Below are 20,889 nucleotides of genomic sequence, written 5' to 3'. Positions count from 1 at the left end.
ATGTTCACACATAGTGTATACCCTGTGATATTATTCATAATATCCTAGGGAGATGCAACCCCTGATATCACAGTGCATGTACCCGGTGTGTGTACACCCTTGATATGAGTCGTGATATCCAGGGTAAATATGACTCCTCATATCACACAGTGTGCACACCCTGTGATATTTTTCATCATACTTTAGGGAGATATTGCTTCTAATATCACAGTGGGTGTACCCCGTGTGTGTACTCTGTGACAGTATATTCTATATCCTAGGAAGGTATTACTCGTAATGACACAGTGGGTGTTCACCCTGTGATATCATTCTTATTTGACCTTGCTGCCTTTTTTTTTTTTTTTTTTTTTTTTGAGACGGAGTCTCGCTCTGTCGCCCAGGCTGGAGTGCAGTGGCGCGATCTCGGCTCACTGCAAGCTCCGCCTCCTGGGTTCACGCCATTCTCCTGCCTCAGCCTCCCGAGTAGCTGGGACTACAGGCGCCCGCTACCGCGCCCGGCTAATTTTTTGTATTTTTATTAGAGACGGGGTTTCATTGTGTTAGCCAGGATGGTCTCGATCTCCTGACCTCGTGATCCGCCCGCCTCGGCCTCCCAAAGTGCTGGGATTACAGGCGTGAGCCACCGCGCCCGGCCCTTGCTGCCTTTTTTAACCCACCCTACAAAAGGAATGGAACAGATAAGAAGATATTGAGATTAGACTGCGCTGCCGTGCGGCCGCCGCAGGACACTTTTCATATCCCTGTTTCTCAGGCTGTAGATGAAGGGGTTCAGCATGGGGGTGACCACCGTGTACATCACTGAGGCCACTGCACCCTTTCTCGGGGAAGATGACACATCTGAACCGAGGTACCCTCCAACGCCTGTTCCATAAAATCAGCAAACAACTGACAGGTGAGACCCACAAGTGGTGAAGGTTTATACTTCCCACCTGATGATGAAACCCTCAGAATGGAGGAAACAATTTTACAGTAAGAGAAAAGGGTCCCCGAGATGGGAAGAAAACCAAATATGGCAGCAAGAAAATACATGTTGATGTTCCTAGTGAAGGTGTCACAACATGCAAGATGGGGGAGTTGAGAAGGTTCCCGGAAGAAATTAGGAATTTCCACATCCTTGAAGCAGGTCATTTGTAAGGCAATCAAGTTGTGCAGCTGGGAGTCTAAAAGACTGAGAAAAAAAAAAAAATCAAAGACAAAAAACCTAGAAAGCCACAGAAACACGGGTTCAAGATGGCTGAACGATATAGAGGGTGACAGATGGCTACAAACCGGTCATAGGCCGTCACATTCAGGAGCATGTCTCTCTTCCATGCCTCCAAAAATGGCAAAGAGAGACATCTGAGTCAGGCAGCCTGCATAGGAAATGACTCTGCTGTGAGACTGGATGTCCACAATCATCTTGGGGACCGTGGTGGAGGTGAAACCGATGTCAGGCAAGGACAGGTTGGAGAGGAAGAAGTACATGGGGACGTGGAGGTGGGAGTCAGGGCTGACGGCCAGGATGATGAACAGGTTCCCCAGCACCGTGACCAGGCACATGGACAGGAACAGCCCAGAGACGACCGACTGCAGTTCTGGATCCTCAGAGTTCGAGGAGGAGGAATATATAGACATCTGGTAGACTCTGTGGGTCTGTATAGTTTGGACACCTTTTGCCTGGAAAAGAGGGTTGAAAAATCAGAAACAAGTAAACCAATACCTAGCATTGTGTCTGCATTTTGGATATAAGCAATTCACAAGTAATGTTTTCAGATTTCAGAGCAATCCACACTCAGCAATATTTTGTAGTTCTGACAAACTCAATTGTCTTATAATGCTTTCAACATCGATTGCTGTGTTATTCACGTCTTGCTGTACACACCTGCCTTGGAGACACTAGCTTCAAGAAAGTTCCAAGAACCAGATCATCACATATAACAAATTCGTAATTGCTAGAAAATACAGCCTATCTTTTCCGAAGAACAAGATGTAATAAAAGCATTGTCTTCACTTTAAGAAAAAGGTTATCCTAATTAAAGGAAATTAAGAACTCAAATATTTTATTTATTCTACTAGATTGATACGAATTCCCTTGATTTAGAACATTTGTAAACACTATGTAACAGCTGAGACCATGCCATCCGGAAATGAAATGAAAGTTGATAGTTCATAAGCAGAAAATAGTTCCACATGCCAGTTAGATCCTAGTGATTTCATCATTGTGTTTTCGGACTTTTCTCCTTCGAGAGAGTAATTGCTTACTCAAATCGGTGGGTCTTGTTTTAAAATTCATGGAAGCTCTAACTCCTGTCCTTAGCTTCGGTGGACTTAGAGTTTTCATCAGAAAGTTTGGCCAAACGCGGTGGGTCAAGCCTGTAATCCCAGCACTTTGGGAGTCCGAGGAGGGCGGATCACTGGGTCAGGAGATCAAGACCATCCTGGCCAACATGGTGAAATCCTGCTTCTACTAAAAATATAAAAACTTCGCCCGGTATGGCGGCGTGCGCCTGTAGTCCCAGCTACTCGGGAGGCTGAGGCAGGAGAATGGCTTGAACCTGGGAGGCAGAGACTACAGTGAGCCGAAATCACACCACTGCACACTAGCCTGGGCAACGAGAGCAAAACTCCGTCTCAAAACACAAAAAACAAAAAGAATCAAGTAAGTCAAAGTCACACTGATGACAGCCAATTTTGGTGAAGCAAGGAAGTGTCAATTCAATCATTCACATAGATTTTGACTTTTGCTGTCTCCTATGTGCCAAGAAAGATGTAGGCTCTGAGGAATCAGAAACAAAAGAGACTCACTTGTTCCTCTCACAGTACTCAGTACTTACTGAGAGAAGGACGAAACATAATGTCCTGTCTGGAATGCAGGGAAAGCAGAATTTCAGGTCAGGGGATATTTCCGTTGAATTGTGTGGAGTTGAAGCTGAAAATCTTAACGAATGTATCTAAAATTCACTTTGCCTTTACTTTATGCATCCGTCACCTAGAGCTCACGCAGCGGGCGCCCACGATCAGCTTAATCATCACTCACTTCCATCGGATCAACTGGAAAACAAGTCAGATGAGAGTGCTGAGTCTCAGAGGATGGACATCTCACCCCTTGCCATACAGAGAAGTAGAAAGTGTGGTATTCAAAATTCATGGCCAGACTCGAAGTCCCGAGTACTATACTTCCTGTTCTTCCAACTCTCAAAAAGTTGTGGGTTTTTTTTGTTTTTGTTTTTGTTGTTTTGAGACGGAGTCTCATTCCGTTGCCCAGGCTGGAGTGCAGTGGAGTGATCTCAGCTCACCACAACCTGTGCATCCCAGGTTCAAGCTATTCTCCTGCCTCAGCCTGCCAGGTGGCTGAGATGACAGGCGCCCGCCACTACGCCTGGCTCATTTTTTCTATTTTGAATAGAGACCTGGTTTCACCATGTTGGCCAGGCTGGTCCCGAATTCCTGACCTTGTGATTCGCCTGCCTCAGCCTCCCAAAGGGCTGGGATTACAGGCGTGAGCCACCGCTCCCAGCTTCCAAAAGTCTTAAGCAGAGCTCAGAGGTCTTAACCACAGGCACATCGGAGGAGCATTTTTGAAACGCTTTCCAGCTTCCTCAATAGGAATGGAAGCCAAACTCCGAATTGATGACTCCTTTGAGGAAGTCAAGAGCTGTACGGAAAGCCAGGAACAGGGGCAAGGGAGAGATGCATCCCGAATGATCCTGTGCCAATTCTTTCTGGAATCCTTGATGTGATCTCAGCTGTCCTTTTCATACTTGACACAGTGATTGTGGCACCCACTGGTCTAGCTGTGGTCTACAAGGAACCCCCAAAGGGAAGGGCACAGTGAGCAGGGGCATCCGCCTGAGTGACGACGATTTGAGAGGGCAGGTTGGTTGCAGGGAGAGGACTGGCCAAATGCCATGTGTCTGGACTTAGACTGCATGGTTCAAAATAGACTTCACCCTTTTTGACTTCGTGATCTAGTATGAGTTATATGAAAAGGCGTTGCTCCTTTTCTAGTCTGTAAAATCATCCTGAAATGTGCACTAATAACGTGGAGACTATGCAGATGAAATGAAACAAGCAGCATAGAACACAGAGCTCAGAACCTGACCTTTAGGAAGCCCTCAGTAAGGGTTCATGAGGCCATGGTGTCTGTCGTCATCCTCTTTATCCTCATCATCACCTTCATAATCTGTTTGTTGTTCTTAGGGAATAGTTTAGAGGGACTGATTCCATGCTATCATGGGTGAGATGTCTATGAAAAGGACAACCAGTGGGGGAGGAAAGCAAAATTTTGAATAAGATTTCTGAGACCCCCAGCACAACCAAGAACAGAAACTGCACAGTCTGCTGAGCGGACAGTTTGCACATTGGTCTCCTCCCATCTGCCCACCACACTCTCCTGTGTGTCCTGAGGAGGAGGAAACCAAACAAGGCTCCTGAACGTCCCTCAGCACTCACTTGAAGGGGTGGCCTGCCCCTCCACACCTGTGGGTATTTCTAGTCGGGTGGGATGAGAGACTGAGGAAAGAAATAAGACACAGAGACAAAGTATAGAGAAACGACAGTGAGCCCAGGGGACCGGCGCTCAGCATACCAAGGACCTGCACCGGCACCGGCCTCTGAGTTCCCTCAGTTTTTACTGATTATTATTTTTATTATTTTAGCAAAAAGGAATGTAGTAGGAGGGCAGGGTGATAATAAGGAGAAGGTCAGCAATGAACATGTGAGCAATAGAATCTATATCATAATGAAGTTCAAGGGAAGGTACTATGACTGGACATGTACGTAAGCCAGATTTATGTTTCTCTCCACCCAAACATCTCAGCGGAGTAAAGAATAACAAGGCAGCATTGCTGCAAACATGTCTCACCTCCCACCATAGGGCGGTTTTTCCCCCATCTCAGAATTGAACAAATGTACAATCGGGTTTTATACCGAGACATTCAGTTCCCAGGGGCAGGCAGGAGACAGGGGCCTTCCTCTCTCTCAACTGCAAGAGGCTTTCCTCTTTGACTAATCCACCTCAGCACAGACCCTTTACGGGTGTCGGGCTCGGGGACGGTCAGGTCTTTCTCATCCCACGAGGCCACTTTTCAGACTATCACATCAGGAGAAACCTTGGACAATACGCCGCTTTCAAAGGCAGGGCTCCCTGCGGCTTTCCACAGTGTATCGTGCCCCTGGTTTATTGAGACTAGAGAATGGCGATGACTTTTACCAAGTATACTGCTTGGAAACATCTTGTTAACAAGGCACGTCCTGCACAGCCCTAGATCCCTTAAACCTTGATTTCATACGACACATGTTTTTGTGAGCTTCAGGTTGGGTCAAAGTGGCTGGGGCAAAGCTACACATTAACAACATCTCAGCAAAGCAATTGTTGAAAGTACAGGTCTTTCTCCAAATGGAGTCTCTTATGTCTTTCCTTTCTACATAGACACAGTAAGAGTCTGATCTCTCTTTCTTTTCCCTACACTCACTGAACTGCCCTTCCCCTCTGCTGGGCCATGACTGCGGAGAACAGGTCCACTGTCCTCCCTGTGTGGTGCACCATGGAGGCTCAGACTCCGTCCTCAAGGCTGGCAAGAAGACAGGGTGAGACGTGAGCCTCCTGATACAGGTGACGGGAGTGGAGCCCCCAGGACTGGAACCTCACACTGCAGGGCTGGAGGCACAGACTGAGGATTTACTATTCTGTGGCCTGGGTGGCTCAAGGCACAGAGCTCCTTCTTAGCCAAGGTCACCCAATTTCCCCAACCTCTAAGGATGTCCTTATAATAATGCAAGAAGAAGAAGAGAAAAGTAAGTGTCCTTAGAAGTTTTGGGGTTCTTCCTCTAATCAGGAGAAAGCTAGTGTGTATTCTTCCCTTCTTTCTTTTCTTTTTAAACATCCAACTGCTTTAATTTTCATCTTTTATTGTGGGAAAATATACCACGTATAAATATTAAAAATTATAAATATATATTAGTTCATATAGAATGGCCAGTATAAACATTTACAGTTTCCACGCTTTTTCAGTTTACAGTTTCATGACATTAAGTACGTTCACATTGTTTAGCAACCATCACCGCCATCGTCTCCGGAACAGTTTTATCTTTCAAAATGGAAATTGCACCCATTCACTAAGCTCTCCACTCCTCTCCGTGCCCCGCCCTTGGGGGCCACCTTTCTAGTTTGCAACTCTATGAGTTTAACTACTCTAGACACTTGATAGATAAGTGGAATCATACCGTGTTTTATTTTTTTGTTTTGGAAACAGAGTCTTTCTCTGTCACCCCGGCTGGAGTGCAGTGGCTTGATGTCGCCTCACTGCAACCTCCACATCCTGGGTTCAAGCGATTCTTGTGTCTCAGCCTCCCGAGTAGCTGGGATTACAGGCGTGCGCCACCACGCCCAGCTAATTTTTGTATTTTTAATAGAGACGGGCTTTCACCATATTGGCCAGGCTGGTCTCAAACTCCTGACCTGAAGTGATCCGCCTGGCTCAGCCTCCCAAAGTGCTGGGGTTACAGGTGCAGGCCACTGAGCCTGGGCGTGTTTATCCTTTTGGGATTTATTTATTTCACTGACGATAATGTTTTCAAGGTTCATCCATGTTGCGGCCTGCGTCAGAAGTGCCTGTTTTTTTTGTTTTGTTTTGTTTTTTGTTTGTTCGTTTGATTTTGTTTTGTTTTGTGTTTCCATGGAGTCTCACTCTGTCGCACAGGCTGGAGTGCAGTGGCACAATCTGGGCTCACTGCAACCTCCACCTCCTGGGTTCCAGCTATTCTTGTGCCTCAGCTTCCCGAGTAGTTGGGAATATAGGCACACGCCACCATGCTCGTCTCATTTTTTGCATTTTCAGTAGAGACAGGGTTTCACCAAGATGGCCAGGCTGGTCTTGAATTCCTGACCTCAGGTGATCCGCCCACCTCGGTCTTCCAAAACGCTGCGATTACAGGCGTGAGCCACCGCACCGGCCAGAAGTGCCTGCCTTTTGAAGGCTGAATAGTCTTCCATTGTATGAAGGAACTGCAGTATGCTTTTTCATTCATCTGTCCACGAACCCTTGGGTTGCTTCCACATTTTGGCTGTTGTGAATAATGCTGCTATGAATATGGGTGTACACAAATCTGTCTTCCACTCCTGGCTTCTAATTCTTTTTGGCAGGTACCCACAAATGCAACTGTGGGAACATCTGATCATTCTGTTTCTAATTTTTCCAGTACACGCCATACTATTTTCCCCGTTCCTTCACAGTTTTACATTCCCTCCGATCAGATTCGAGCATTCCTACTTCCCTCTAGTCTCACCAATGCCTGTTTGTTTATCACACCCATCCTAATGTGTGGTATCACATTCTTGGTTTGATTTGCGCTTCCCTATGATGAGTGATTTTGAACATCATTTTAGATGCTTATTGGCCATTGCTATATCTTCTTTAGGGACACGTCTACTCGAGTCTTCTGACCATTGTTGATGGGATGCTTTGGGTTTCTTGTTGTTTAGTTCTAGCTGTTCTTTATATATGATGGCTACCAGCCTCTTTTCAGATATATGCTTTGCAAATCTTTTTCCTAATCCATGGGTTATCTTTTCACTCAGTTCGCAGTGTTTTTTGCTGCACAAAAGTGTCTGTCATTTATATGTAATCCAAGGAATCTAATTTTCTTTTGTTGCCTATGCTTTTGGTGTCATATCCCAGAGAACATTGCCCAATCTGATGTCATGAAAGTGTGGCCAATGTTTTCTTTTAGGCGTATGATACTTTTAGCGCTGGGGGTGAGGTCTCTGATCCAGTTTGTGTTAATTTTTGCACCTGGTGTGACATAGGGTCCACCTTCATTCTTCTGCATGTGGAAATCAAGTTTCTCCAACACCATTTCTTGAAAAGGCTGCTTTTCCACCAATGAGCTTTCTTAGCACTCATGTGCAAAATCATTTGAACATATAGGTGAGAAGTTATTTCTGGGCTCCAAAACAAACAAACAACAACAGACAACAGATAAGGATACAGCATGGGCCGGGTGCTGTCGCTCACGCCTGTAATCCCAGCCCTTTGGGAGGCCGAGTCGGGCGGATCACCTGAGGTCAGGAGTTGAAGACCAGCCTGACCGACAGGGAGAAACCTCCGTCTCTACTAGAAATAAAACATTAGCTGGGCGTGCTGGCGCATGCCTGTAATCCCAGCTACTCAGGAGGTGGACGCAGGAGAATCGCTTGAACCCAGGAGGCAGAGGTTGCGGTCAGCCAAGATTGCATCATGACACTCCAACCTGGGCAACAAGAGCGAAACTCCATCTCAAAACAAAAAACAAAAAACCAGCATGATTTCAAGAGCAGAAAGAGAAGAGCTTAAAAACCAGCATAATGAGAAAGTTAGGAAGCTTCTTACCAAAGCATCTGGAAATATGCAAGCAATTCTTATGAACTAAAATTTTCATACTGTACTATCAAACACTAGAACTCACTTATTCCATCTTTCTGTATTTTGGGACCCAATTATCCACTTGTCTTCATTCCCTATCCCACCCCTTTTCTTCCTAGCGTCTGCTAACCACATTTATACTTTCCACCTTCCTGAGATTCCTTTTGTGTGTAGGTGTGTGATGGAGTCTCTTTCTGTTGCCCAGGTTGGAGTACGCAGGCACAATCCGGGCTCACTGCAAGATCCGCCTCCCGAGTTCAAGCGCTTCTTGGGCTTCAGCCCTCTGAGTAGCTGAGACTACAGGCACGCGTCACCACGCCCGGCTCATTGTTTGTGTTTTCCTTAGAGACGGGGTTTCACCATGTTGGCCAGGCGGGTCTCGAACTCCTGGACTCAAGTGATACGTGCGACTCGGCCTCCCAGAGTACTGGGATTACAGGCCTGAGCCAACACACCTGGCCAAGGTTTCCTTTTTTCTTCCTACATAGACGTGAGGACATGAAATATTTGTCATTCTGTGCTGGCTTATTTCATTTAATATACAGACCTGCAATCTCATCCATTTTGTCTGTAGCGGAGAGGAGTTTCTTCCTTTTTAGGCTGAATAATACTTCACTGGGTTTGTATACCACAGTTTCTTCATTGAAACAAATTTCTGAAGAGCAAATGTTCTTAAAATGTCTCGGAATGTGAATCTTCAGGGATACTGTGCCCATTTTATTCTTTTCTATTTCCCATCTTATGTATATGCAAGTGTATAACAAAGCAGCAATCAATGTGTGTATAAATCTACAACTTCAACAAATGTAAAATGCAAATGCTAAGTGGTGGCTGGGCGCGGTCGCTCATGCCTGTAATCCCAGCAGTTTGGGGGGCGGAAGCGGGCGGATCACCTGAGGTCGGGAGTTCAAGACCGGCCTGACCAAAATGGAGAAACACTGTCTCTATTAACAATACAAAAAAAAAAAAAAAAAAAAGCCAGTCGTGGTAGCGCATGCCTGTAATCCCAGCTACTTGGAAGGCTGAGACAGGAGAATTGCTTGAATACGGGAGGCAGAGGTTGCAGTGAGCCGAGACCGTACCATTGAACTCCAGCCTGGGCAACAAGAGTGAAACTCTGACTCAAAAAAAAAAAAGGAAAAGAAAGAAATAGAAAATGAGAAATGGTAAGAAAAAACAACATAATAAATATTTGTATGGTGTTGCTGGACAATGCGTTTGAAGATAATATTTGAAGAAATCATATTACAATCAATTTCTGTTCTTACTCATTGGAGCTTGATGCCTCTAAAAACTTCGTTATTGGAACCACCTCTGGTGCTTTAAAAGAAAAAAAGAAATCCACAGACTCACATAGGTGCAAGGAAATCAGAATCTCAGGTATTGAGACCCAGGCCTCATCATTTGTAATCTCCCCAGGTGATTTGACTGAAAGCCAAGAGTGAGGAACGGCGACGTGGATCTCTCCACATAACCTGCCTAAATAGATTCTATAGAAGCAGTTTATAAAGAAATTCCACATGAACTGTGGAAGAGGATATGAATTTGATGTACAATATGTCCTCACTTAACATCTTTGAAAGTCTCTTGGAAACTTCACCTTGAAGCAAAATTATGTATAGTGAAACCACTTATTTTTCATCAACAGTATAACTACACAACTTTGAACAACCAATGGTGTTGGAGGACCTCCTGTACATTGTTTCCATAAAGTCAGTTTTCAGGGAATTCCAAAATGAAGTGAGGGCTTCGTGTATATAAAAAGATGGTTGTGATTCCACCTGGATGACAGGGTTATTGCTCAGAAACTAAAAGAGGCCGCCTAGGTATAGAGGATTCTGTCATGAGGTTTCTGCTAAACAAAGGATCCCAGAATCCTCACCCATTCCAGTTAAAGGCATAACGAAGAAAGCAATATTCACAAAGGAAATGCAGAAAGGAATAAAAGCCATCAAGCCACAAAAATAATGTGACTAAGGGGCAGGATTTGCAGATGTAGAGATTTAATGTGGTTGCCCTTTCTCACCCACACAAGAAAAAGGATGGAACAGATCATGAGATTCCACTGTTCTGCTGAGCAGCCTCCGCAGGGCACTTTGTATGTCCCTGTTTCTCAGGCTGTAGATGAAAAGGTTCAGCATGGGGGTGACCACAGCGTACATCACTGACGCCACCACACCATTCCTGGGGGGGTGGTGACACAGCTGAAGTCAGGCACACGCCAATGCCTGTTCCATAAAATCAGCAAACAACTGCTAGGTGAGAGCCACAGGTGAAGAAGGCTTTATACTTCCCATCTGACGATGAAATCCTTAGAATGGAGGGGACGATTTTATAGTAAGACAAAAGGATCCCTGAAATGGGAAGAAAACCAAACATAGTACTATCGAAATATATGAATATGCTATTGATGACGCTGTCAGAACAAGCAAGTTTGAGAAGATGAGAGGGGTCACAGAGAGAATTAGAGATTTCTGCATTCTTGATGATGGTGAATTGTAACACAATCCAACTGTGCAGCTGGGAATCCAACAGGCTAAGGAAAAAGGACACCAAAACGAAGAAGACAAAGAGATGAGGATTCACGATGACTGGGTAGTGCAGAGGGCAAGAGATGGCCACAAAGCACTCATAGGCCATCACAGTCAGGAGCATGCTTTCTATACATGCAAAAAGGAGCAAGAAGGAAATCTGTGCCAGGCAGACCGCATGAGAGATGACTCTGCTATGCGACTGCATGTCCACAATCATCTTGGGAACCGTGGCCGAGGTGAAACCGATGTCAGCCCAGCACAGGTTGGAGAGGAAGAAGTACGTGGGGGTGTGGAGGGGGGAGTCAGAGCGGACAGCCAGGATGCTGAGCAGGTTCCTCAGCACCGTGACCAGATACATGGACAGGGAAAGGGACAGCAAAGCGAGGACCGGCTGCAGTTCTGGATCCTCTGAGAGTCCCAGGAGGAGGAATTCTCAGACACCTGTGAGATTCCATGGCCCTGTGTGTCTTTGACACCTTGAGAAGGAAAGAGGAATGGAAAAATAAAAGATAAAAACCAGCCCTTAATGCTGGTTGCAAGCAATTCACAAGGAACATCTTGACACTTGCGGACCATACACCGCCAGCAATGTTTCTCAGTTGTGACAATTCCAAAACTCTCAGAATTATTATGTGATTTACTTTTGTGCTATACAAGGCTTTCTGTACATACTACTTTAGAGAAAATCCACTGAAGAATATTAGAAGACCAAAACGTCATATATAACAAATCCGTGATCTCAGTAAAATACGGCCTACTCTTTTCAGAAAAAACACAATGCAATGACAATGTCCTTCTGTCTTGAAGAAAAAGATCTCAGTCTAATTGAAAGAAATTAAGAAGCCATGAAATACACTCTACTTTATTCTGACATGGTGCTACAACTTCCATTGATGTAGAATATGTAAAAGGACGACACAAGAGCTAGGACCCCATTATCTGAAAATGAAATCGAACCTTATAGTTCTCAATCGGAAGTCCTTTTCCCATGCCTGTTACTTTTCATATTTATTATCATCCTTCGGTTTTCTGACATCATTTCTTCATAAAAGTACATGCACACTCAAAAATGGGAGCTGCGTTTCCAAATGAATTGAATATATAACTCTTGGCCCAGCACCATGGCTCACGCCTGTAATCCCAGCACTTTGGGCGGCCGAGGCTGATGGATCACCTGAGGTCAGGAGTTCCAGACCAGCCTGGCCAACGTGGTGAAACCCTGTCTCCAGTGAAAATTAAAAAAAAAAAAAAAATTAGCCGGGCGTGGTGGAGGGTAACCCTAGCTACTCGGGAGGCTGAAGCAGGAGAATCCCTTAGAACTTGGAAGGCAGAGATTGGACACCCTGTGATAGGATTTTTGATATCCTAGGGAGATATTGCTCCTGAAAGTAGAGTGGGCGTACACCCTGTGATATTATTTGTAATATCCTAGAAAGATATTGCTCCTAATATCACGGTGGCTGTACACCCTGTGATCTTAATTGTAATATCCTACAGAGATCTTACTCCTAATAATACAGTGGGTGTACACCCTGTGATATTATTCGTAATATATTACAGAGATACGACTCCTGATATCACAGTGAGTATACACCATGTTGGTACACCCTGTGATGTTATTTGTAACAACTTAGAAAAATATTACAGCTAATATCAAAGTGGGTGTACACCCTGCGATGTTATTTGTTATCTACTACGTAGATATTACTCCTAATATCACAGTGAGTGTACACCGTGTGTGTACAGACAGTGAAATTATTCGTATTACCCTAGGAAGATATTACTCCTCATATCACAGTGGGTGTACACCGTGAGTGATATTTTTTTCTAATATCCAGCGGGAGAGAGGATGATATTGCTTCCAATATCACAGACGGTGTACACCCCCCTCTGATTTTGTTCCTAATATCCAGGGAAGGAGAGGATGACATTATTCGCAATATCACTGGGGGTGTACCACCTCCCGCGGGGATATTGTTCTTAATATCCGGAGGTGGAGAGAATGATGTTACTCCCAATATCACAGGGGTTGTACACCACCCGTGTTTGTAAATACCCCCTGTGATATTGTTCCAAATGGCCTGTGAAAGAGTAAACATGACTCCCATTATCGCTGGGCGTATTCAGCCCTTATGATATTGTTTTCTAACATCCAGGGAAGGAGAGTATGCTATTACTCCCAATATCGCAGGTGTTGTACACCCTTTTGTGTTTTTGTGCCCAATATCCAGGAAAATAGAGGATGATGTTTCTCCCAATGTCGAAGTAATTATACAGCACCCCTGTGATATTCTCCCTAATATCCAGAATGGAAGAGAATGATATTACTCCCAACAGCGTAGGAAATGTATACCCGCGCTGTGGTATCTTTCCCAGTATCCAGGTGGGGAGAGGATCATATTACTTCCAATGTCGCAGGGTGTGTACACCTCCTCTGTGATCTCGTTGCTAACATCCAGGTTTGGGGAGGACGACATTACTCCCAATATCGCAGGGGGAGTACACCCCCCCATGACCTTGTTTGTCATTTCCTGGGTGGAGAGGATGATCTTACTCCCAATATCGCAGGGGGTGTACACACCCCTGTGAAAATCTTCCTATGTTCAGAGGGAGAGAGGATGATATTACTCCCAGGACCGCAGGAGGTTTCCACAGCCCTGTGACACTCTTCCTACTATCCACAGGGAGAGAGGATATGACTCCCAATATCGCAGAGGGTGTACACACTTCCTGTAATATTTTTCTGAATACCCTGGGAGGGAGAGGATAAGGTTACGTTGAATATCGCAGGGAATGTACACCCTCCCCCTCTGATACCCTTCCTAATGTGCAGGGGAAGAGAGGAAAATTTCACTCCCAATATCACAGAGGCAGTACACCCCACCTGTGATGTTGTTCCCAATATTCAAGGGGGGAGAGGATGATACTACTCTCAATATCGCAGGGCTGTTCACATCCCCAGTGACATTTTCTCCTAATATCTAGGGGAGAGACAATTATATGACAGCAAAGGTCGCAGGGTCTGTACATCCCTTCCTGATATTGTTCCTAATATCCAGGGGGAAAGAGGATGTTATCAAACATGAAAGGGGGAGTACATCCCCCACCCTTATGATATTGTTCTTAATAATCGTGAGGGGAGAGGATAATATTACTCCAGATATCGCAGGGGTTGTTCACCCTTTTGTGTTTTTGTGCCCAATATCCAGGAAAATAGAGGATGATGTTACTCCCAATGTCGAAGTAATTGTACAGCACCCCTGTGATATTCTCCCTAATATCCAGAAAGGAAAAGAATGATATTACTCGCAACAACGTAGGAAACATATACCCGCGCTGTGGTATCTTTCCCAGTATCCAGGTGGGGAGAGGATCATATTACTTCCAATGTCGCAGGGTGTGTACACCCCTTCTGCGATCTCGTTGCTAACATCCAGGTTTGGGGTGGAAGACCCAGACCTCCACCCACCCAGAGTAGGTACGCCCAAGAACTAGTACATACTTGTTACCTCCACACTTTGGCATCTCTGTGAAGTCCACTTGGAGACCTTCAAAGGGGGCTGCTCCATAAGCTCGTATGCCGGATGGGAAGGCTGGACCTTGCCTCGCATCATGCTGTCGGCAGGTAACACACCGCTGCCTCACCGTTTTGGCAAGGGCTGACAAAGGCGAGATGTAGAAATACCAGCCTAACAACTTTTCCAGTGACTCCTGACCTCGATGGGTGGTTTCTTGCACAGCCAGTACAACTGTAGCTCCTAGCAGCTGTGGCACAGCTACTCTCCCATCTGGTAACCAAATCCATCCTTCCTCCATCACTTGTCCTTCCCTCTACCTGGACAAAGTCCTTTTCTTCTTTAGAAGAAGTAGGTCCAAGATCAGGTGCTTGAGGGAGCACTGATACCCAGAAGGGGGCAGAGGCTCGAGCCTCTGAGTCAGCGCGGGAATTCCCCAAACCCAGCAAGGTGGAAGCTCGCTGGTGTCCTCTGCAATGCATAACTGCCACCTTGTGGGGTTTCCATACTGCTTCTAATCATTGCAAGATTTCCTGTTGATATTTTCTGCCTTTTTCCCCAGAGTTCAATAGGCCCTTTTCTTTGTATCACGCTCCATGCACTTGAAGGGTTCAAAAGACATACTGAGAATCGGTGTAAATGTTGACAGTCTCACCCTCACTGAGTTCTAAGGCCCGAATGAAAGCAATGAGTTCAGCTTTCTGGGCTGAAGTGGCCTGGGGCAACGATCTGGCTTCAACAACAGTGTCCAGGGTTACCACTGCATACCCTGCACCTCTCTCTCCTTGGTGGTTGAAGTGTTATGCCCAGACCGTTTGTTCCTCAAAGAAGACTACCAGAGTCCAGAGTCAAAGCCAAGCGGCAAGGATCTTTACTACAAGTTCGAACCTGGTCCTTCCATTCTACCGCATACAAGAGGGCCTTGAACAATGCGAGTGTTTGCTTTTTTATAGCCTGAAAGTTACAGGGGAACAAAGGAATTCTTTTGGTTCCTGCTCTTTCAGTAAAACTTTGAACGGCTGTCCCCTCATCTGTCCTTTTATCGGAGACTTTCCTGGTGGTGTTTGTACTAGGCTTGTTTGTTTTGAGCCTGGGGGAAGTTTAAGAGATATATGGTGATATGTGGTGGGATGGGAGGATGGGATGTGTTTGTACTGGGCTTGTTTGTTTTGAGCCTGGGGCTGAGGAATGTGCACGGCTCTTTTCATTCCCCCCCTTTCTTTTCAGGTATTTTTTAGAGCCAATCTTGGGTCTTATAAGTCTGATTCTGTTTCAGCGTTTACAGGTTGGTATTGGGCTCTGAGGACTATGAGTTGTACAGTGTTAAACTTTTCTTTAACAAACCGCAAAATTCTGTTAACAACACAAGGTCTTACGGTAAGCAGAAATAGTAGACTTAGCAGGGGTCTAAGGAAGGGGGCTAACAGAGAAAACATAGATGAGTTCTACTATTGGTCTGCAGCTGAAGCAAACTGCCGTGTTCTTACTTCTGTGCTTAACTTGCGTAACTGTTGGACTCGGTCTTCTATGAGTCCTGATTCATTTATGTAGAAACAACAGTCTTCTTTTAGAAACATACACGTTCCTCTTTTTTCAGCAGTGAGTAGGTCTAAGGCCTTCCGGTTCTGCAAGGTTACCTGTGCTAGGGACGTGAGCTGCCGCTGGAGGGAGGCAAGGGACTCAGCTGACTTCTCCATAGCAACGGCAAATTGTTGGTACAGCTTGTTACTTTCTATAAGGGTGTGACCTAGGTCTCTTCTAGCCAGTCCGGCCGCCGTGAAGGATGCGGTGAGGGAGATTCCTGCAATGAGGGGGAGAAATATGGCTCGTGCAGGTCTTGGTCTAGGGTCTGGGTGAATAACAGCACTAGTCCAGTTACCGGTATACTTTAGGAACTCGCCGGCAGTAAGTAGAGTTAACCGGGGAACTAATGTGACAGGAAGACACAGTAGGTTGGTAACAGAGGGGCTTGATAGGTTTTTAGATAATGTTCTATTACACCAGAAGAATATGCCTGACGGAGCTTTTAAGGTGATGTTAGGGGGCGTTGCAGTGATGTTGCAGAGGCTGGAATTAGTTCCTGAGAAACAGTAGGGAAACTTCTCTTGACTGGGGTTTAGTTATAGTGGCACGTTAGGGATAGGGGCATATGAGAGGTTTTGGTGGTTGTTAGCTTGGGCAGAGGTGGATGATCTTCATGGCAGGGGGACAGCGGTTAGCGGTGGACGCCTTAGAGAGGCACATAGAAAGCAGCCAGACAGGCTGTGAAGTCTTGTAAGGTAGGCAAGTTCTAATCTTTCTTGCAATAATTTTAACTAGGAAAAAGGACGTAAATCTTGTGTCAGGCGGTTTTCTTGTCGCTGGATATTTCTATGGACTAGGGGCCGTACTTGCACTAGACCCTGCCACAGATAGAGGTGACTGCTAGGCCATGTGGAGGCGGAGGAGTAGTATACAGCCTTGTGTTGAGGCGTGGTCTAGCGGGAGTTCCAGGGGTCTCTAACTATCCATGTATATGAAAGGTCTTTATCTTGTCTGCGATGGAAGGGCCATCTGGGATCTATCTGTTCTTCTCCACCTCACTATTGGTATTTATGGATGTTACAATAGTTATAAGGGCAGCCGGCACTTTGGTGCTACTCATAGTGCTTACAACTGTATTCAGTCTGATCATACTTGAAGCATATTATTGGTGCCACTGGTTTGGCTACTGGGAAATCGGTAAAATTTAGTAAAATTGGGCTATTGCACCCTGAGGAGGGGCAATCTGCACTGGCCACTAATTTCTTGGGCTTATGAGGTTGCCTAGGGTGGGTTTGGTTTTCATAAAGCCAGAATCTCTAGACAAAGGGATTAGGAGCTGGCTTTATGTTTTCTTCAGCGGCCACTAGGGCGACTAATGTTAGAGTTAGACTACTTAACTGCATGTTTGCAGTGAGTTATGCTGCCGGCGCAGGGTGAGTTTTAAGGGGTTGTTCTTAGCTCTGTTCACAGTCCACGTGTCCGGTGCTTCAGCCGCCGCCGCCGTGATTGGCCTTAGAAGGTCGGAGGTTGGGTCTACTGGCTTGACGTGGGTGTAGTGGATCCACGACGCAATGCCTTCTACTTTCAGGGCGGTGGGTGTGGTCAGGAGTACTTGGAGTGGTCCTTTCTACCTGGGCTCTAGGGTCTCTTGTCGGTGTCGCTTAACCAGGACCTAGTCTCCCGGCTGGTACGGATGGGGTGTCGGTGGGGGACTGGTCTTATATAGCTCTCTTAGCTTGGGCCAGATTTCTTGGTGAATTTTCTGTAAGGCTTGTAAGGAAAATAAGAATTCAGAGACATTTTCTGTTTCAGACTTAAGCAGGTCATCTTTTAAGCTAGGAACTAGGGGTGGAGGTCTGCCATGCATGATTTCGTAAGGGGTGAGGCCTAGTTTGTAAGGGGTATTACGGGCCTGGAACAGAGCATAGGGGAGAAGGACTACTTAATTAGCGCCAGTCTCTATAGTCAATTTAGTTAAGGTCTCTTTTAAGGTCCGATTCATCTTTTCTACCTGTCCTGAACTCTGGGGCCTGTAAGCGCAATGTAGTTTCTAATTTGCCTTAAGGATGGAAGCCAAGTCCTGACTTACTTTAGCGACGAAAGCGGGCCTATCATCTGACCTTATCTGGATGGGGAAGCCATACTTGGGAAGGATATCTTCCAGAATTTTCTTTGCTACGACCTGAGCAGTTTCTTTTTTGGTTGGGAATGCTTCAGTCCACTTTGAAAAAGTATCTACAAAGACAAGTAAGTACTGGTACCTGTACTTTCCTGGCTTTATTTCAGTAAAATCTACTTCTTAGTAGATACCGGGCCTGGTTCCTCTGAGCCTTGTTCCTGCTGCAGCTTGAGATTGGGGGTATGCGTTGTTAAGCTGGCAGACTTTGCAACTTGTCACGATACTGCTGGCCGTCTCAGCTATATGTCTGATTTTGAGCTTGGAGCGTCTGATCAGGTCTATCATCTGCCGGGCCCCCAGGTGGGTGGTTCGGTGGATGTGTTCTAACACCTGTTGTCTTAATTTTTCTGGTAGGATGGTTTGGCCATTAGTATCAGTCCACTACCTATTCTGGATTTGTTTCAGGGGAAGTTTGTCAATCTACTGGAGATCTTGTTCTGAATATTCAGGGAAATATGGCAAGTCCTGGGGGCCCGGGTCAGGGAGCTGGAGTGCAAGGAGTTGGCTGGGAGCCTTTGCCACATTTCTTGCAGTTTGGTCTGCCAGAAAGTTGCCTTGAGCAGTTGGAGTAGTTAGTTTCTGATGCCTTGGGCAATGTACAATGGCTAATTTTTCTGGCCTCTATAGGGCTGTTAGCAGGGCTAGGATCTCTTGCTTGTTTTTTTTCTCTTTTCTTTTAGCCGTCAGTAACCTTCGCTCCTTGTAAATGGCCTTATGTATATGCGCTGTTGCAAAAGCATATCGGCTGTCTGTATATACTGTCAGCTTTTTCCTCGCCTTTAAGGTAAGAGCTTGGGTGAGCGCTATCAGTTCGGCCTTCTGGGCCGATGTCCTTGGGGGCAGGGGTTCCGCCTAGATTACCTTAGTCTTTGAAGTTACTGCCGCCTTAGCGTACTTCTGGCCTTGATGCATGAAGCTGCTCCTATCAGTGAACCAGACGAGGTCGGCGTCAGGTAGTGGGCAGTCCTGCAGGTCTTCTTGAACTCCGTGCACCTGAGCTAGTATCTTGGTGCAGTCATGGAGTGGGGCGTCCAGGTCCGGGTTGGGCAGCAGGGAGGCAGGGTTTAAGGTCGTTGGGGGCAGGAAAATTATCTTGAGAGGATTTAGTAGTAGTCTTTGGTAGTGGGTGAGCCGGGCGTTACTCATCCATCGATTAGGTGGCTGTTTGAGTACACCTTCGATGGCATGTGGAGTAACGACCCGCAATTCTTGCCTTATGACAAGTTTATCAGCATCTTGCACTATCAGAGCCGTGGCTGCAATCATTCGGAGACAAAGGGGCCACTTGGTAGCTACTGGGTCTAACTTCTTTGACAGGTAGGCAACTGGCCTCTGCCAGGGGCCTAAGTTCTGAGTTATTACCGCCTTGGCGACACCTTTATTTTCATCCACGTATAAGTGGAAGGGCTTGGTAACATCAGGTAGTCTTAGTGCAGGCATGGAGAGTAGGGCGGTTTTAATCTGTTGGAAGGCTAACTTGGCTTCGTCTGTCTAATTAAATGGTTGTTGCTTTTGTGTTGCCTAAGAACTGGACTGGGGACTTCTCCACTTGCAAAGTTACCTTAGGTTCGGGGAGGGGGTCCGAACCTTGTCTTCCTTAGTCTTCGTCTTGAGTGACTAGTACGGGTGTAGACCTAGGGGGTCCGGGTCCTTGTCCTTGTGGTTTCTTTTTGGGGCAGTCTTTTACTTAGTGGCCAGCCTTTTTACAATAGGCACATTGGTCTTTGCTTAGATTATCATGCCGGGGGGGCCGCCTAGGTTGGGTGTACTCTGGCTGTAGATGCTCTTTCTGTACTACTGCTGCCAGGACTTTGGTCATTTTTTCAGTGGCCTTAAATTGCTTTTCCTCTGGAGTATCTCTGTTATTGTAAACCTGCTGGGCTATCTGAAGGAGGTCTTGAATCCGCTTTCCTTCCAAGTCTTCTAATTTCTGGAGTTTTCTCTTAATATCTGGGGCTGCCTGATTTACGAAAGACATTACAATAGCTGCCTGACTTCTTGGAGCCTCTGGATCTATGGGGGTGTACTGTCTAAAAGCTTCTATTAATCTTTCTAAGTAGGTAGCTGGGCTTTCTGTCTTTCCTTGCAAAATAGAATATACTTTAGCCAAATTAGTGGGCTTGCGAGCAGCTGCCTGGAGACCTGCCATTAGAGTCTGGCGATAAAGGTGTAGCTGTCCCCTACCTTCTGCCGTGTTGTAGTCCCATGCCGGCCTGGTCAGAGGAAAGGTTGCGTTTATGAGGTCGGGGTTGGCAGTCGGTTGACTGTTGTCCTCTGGGACCAGCTTTCTAGCTTCTATCTGTATTCTTTCTTGCTCTTCCGTGGTGAACAAAATTCGGAGGAGCTGCTGACAATCATCTTAAGTGGGCTGGTGGGTGAACATGACACTATCTAGTAAAGCCAGTAAATCTTTGGGATTGTCTGAAAACTGAGCACTCTGAGTTTTCCAGTTATACAGATCACTGGTGGAGAATGGCCAGTACTGGAGCCTGGGGATTCTTGTGTCATCTGGGGGTCTTATTTCCTGAAGGGGTAAAGCCACCGTGGAGTCAGGCGGCTGAGGGGGGCTGGTCCGCGAAGTGCGCCTTCGCGTCTTCCTCGCCGGCCTTTCAAAGTTACTTTCTTTTTCAGTGGGCCTGTGAGTGCCGGCCGCCTCCTGTCCGCCTGCTCCTTCCTGCAGCTTAGCCAGGGGGGCTGGGGCCTGGGGCCCGGAGGGGTACGGAGGGGGTTCTGTGAACAGTGGGTCTTCGCTGTCA

General features: G+C 46.2%; 2 protein-coding genes and 1 pseudogene across 13 annotated transcripts in view; 2 read left to right on the top strand and 1 right to left on the bottom strand.

Annotated features, from left to right (window-relative positions):
* The window catches only part of LOC134806957 (putative zinc finger protein 705EP), a 109,071-nt gene that overhangs the window by 11,513 nt on the left and 76,669 nt on the right, over positions 1-20,889 (top strand). The window lies entirely within an intron of this gene.
* Positions 1-20,889, top strand: part of XNDC1N (XRCC1 N-terminal domain containing 1, N-terminal like) — a 58,071-nt gene that overhangs the window by 23,937 nt on the left and 13,245 nt on the right. For 3 of the 12 annotated variants that reach the window (XM_063782517.1, XM_063782518.1, XM_063782516.1), the window contains one exon: positions 8,587-9,527. In XM_063782517.1, coding sequence (XP_063638587.1) covers positions 8,587-8,676 — 90 coding nt within the window. In that variant the 3' untranslated portion in view covers positions 8,677-9,527. 12 annotated transcript variants of the gene reach the window in all.
* Positions 695-1,837, bottom strand: LOC134807310 (olfactory receptor 7E24-like; annotated as a pseudogene).

This window comes from Pan troglodytes, chromosome 9 (genome assembly GCF_028858775.2).
Source record: "Pan troglodytes isolate AG18354 chromosome 9, NHGRI_mPanTro3-v2.0_pri, whole genome shotgun sequence".
Lineage (NCBI taxonomy): Eukaryota > Metazoa > Chordata > Mammalia > Primates > Hominidae > Pan > Pan troglodytes.
Note: the sequence above shows the minus strand (reverse complement) of the source record. Positions and strands in the feature narration are given on the sequence as shown.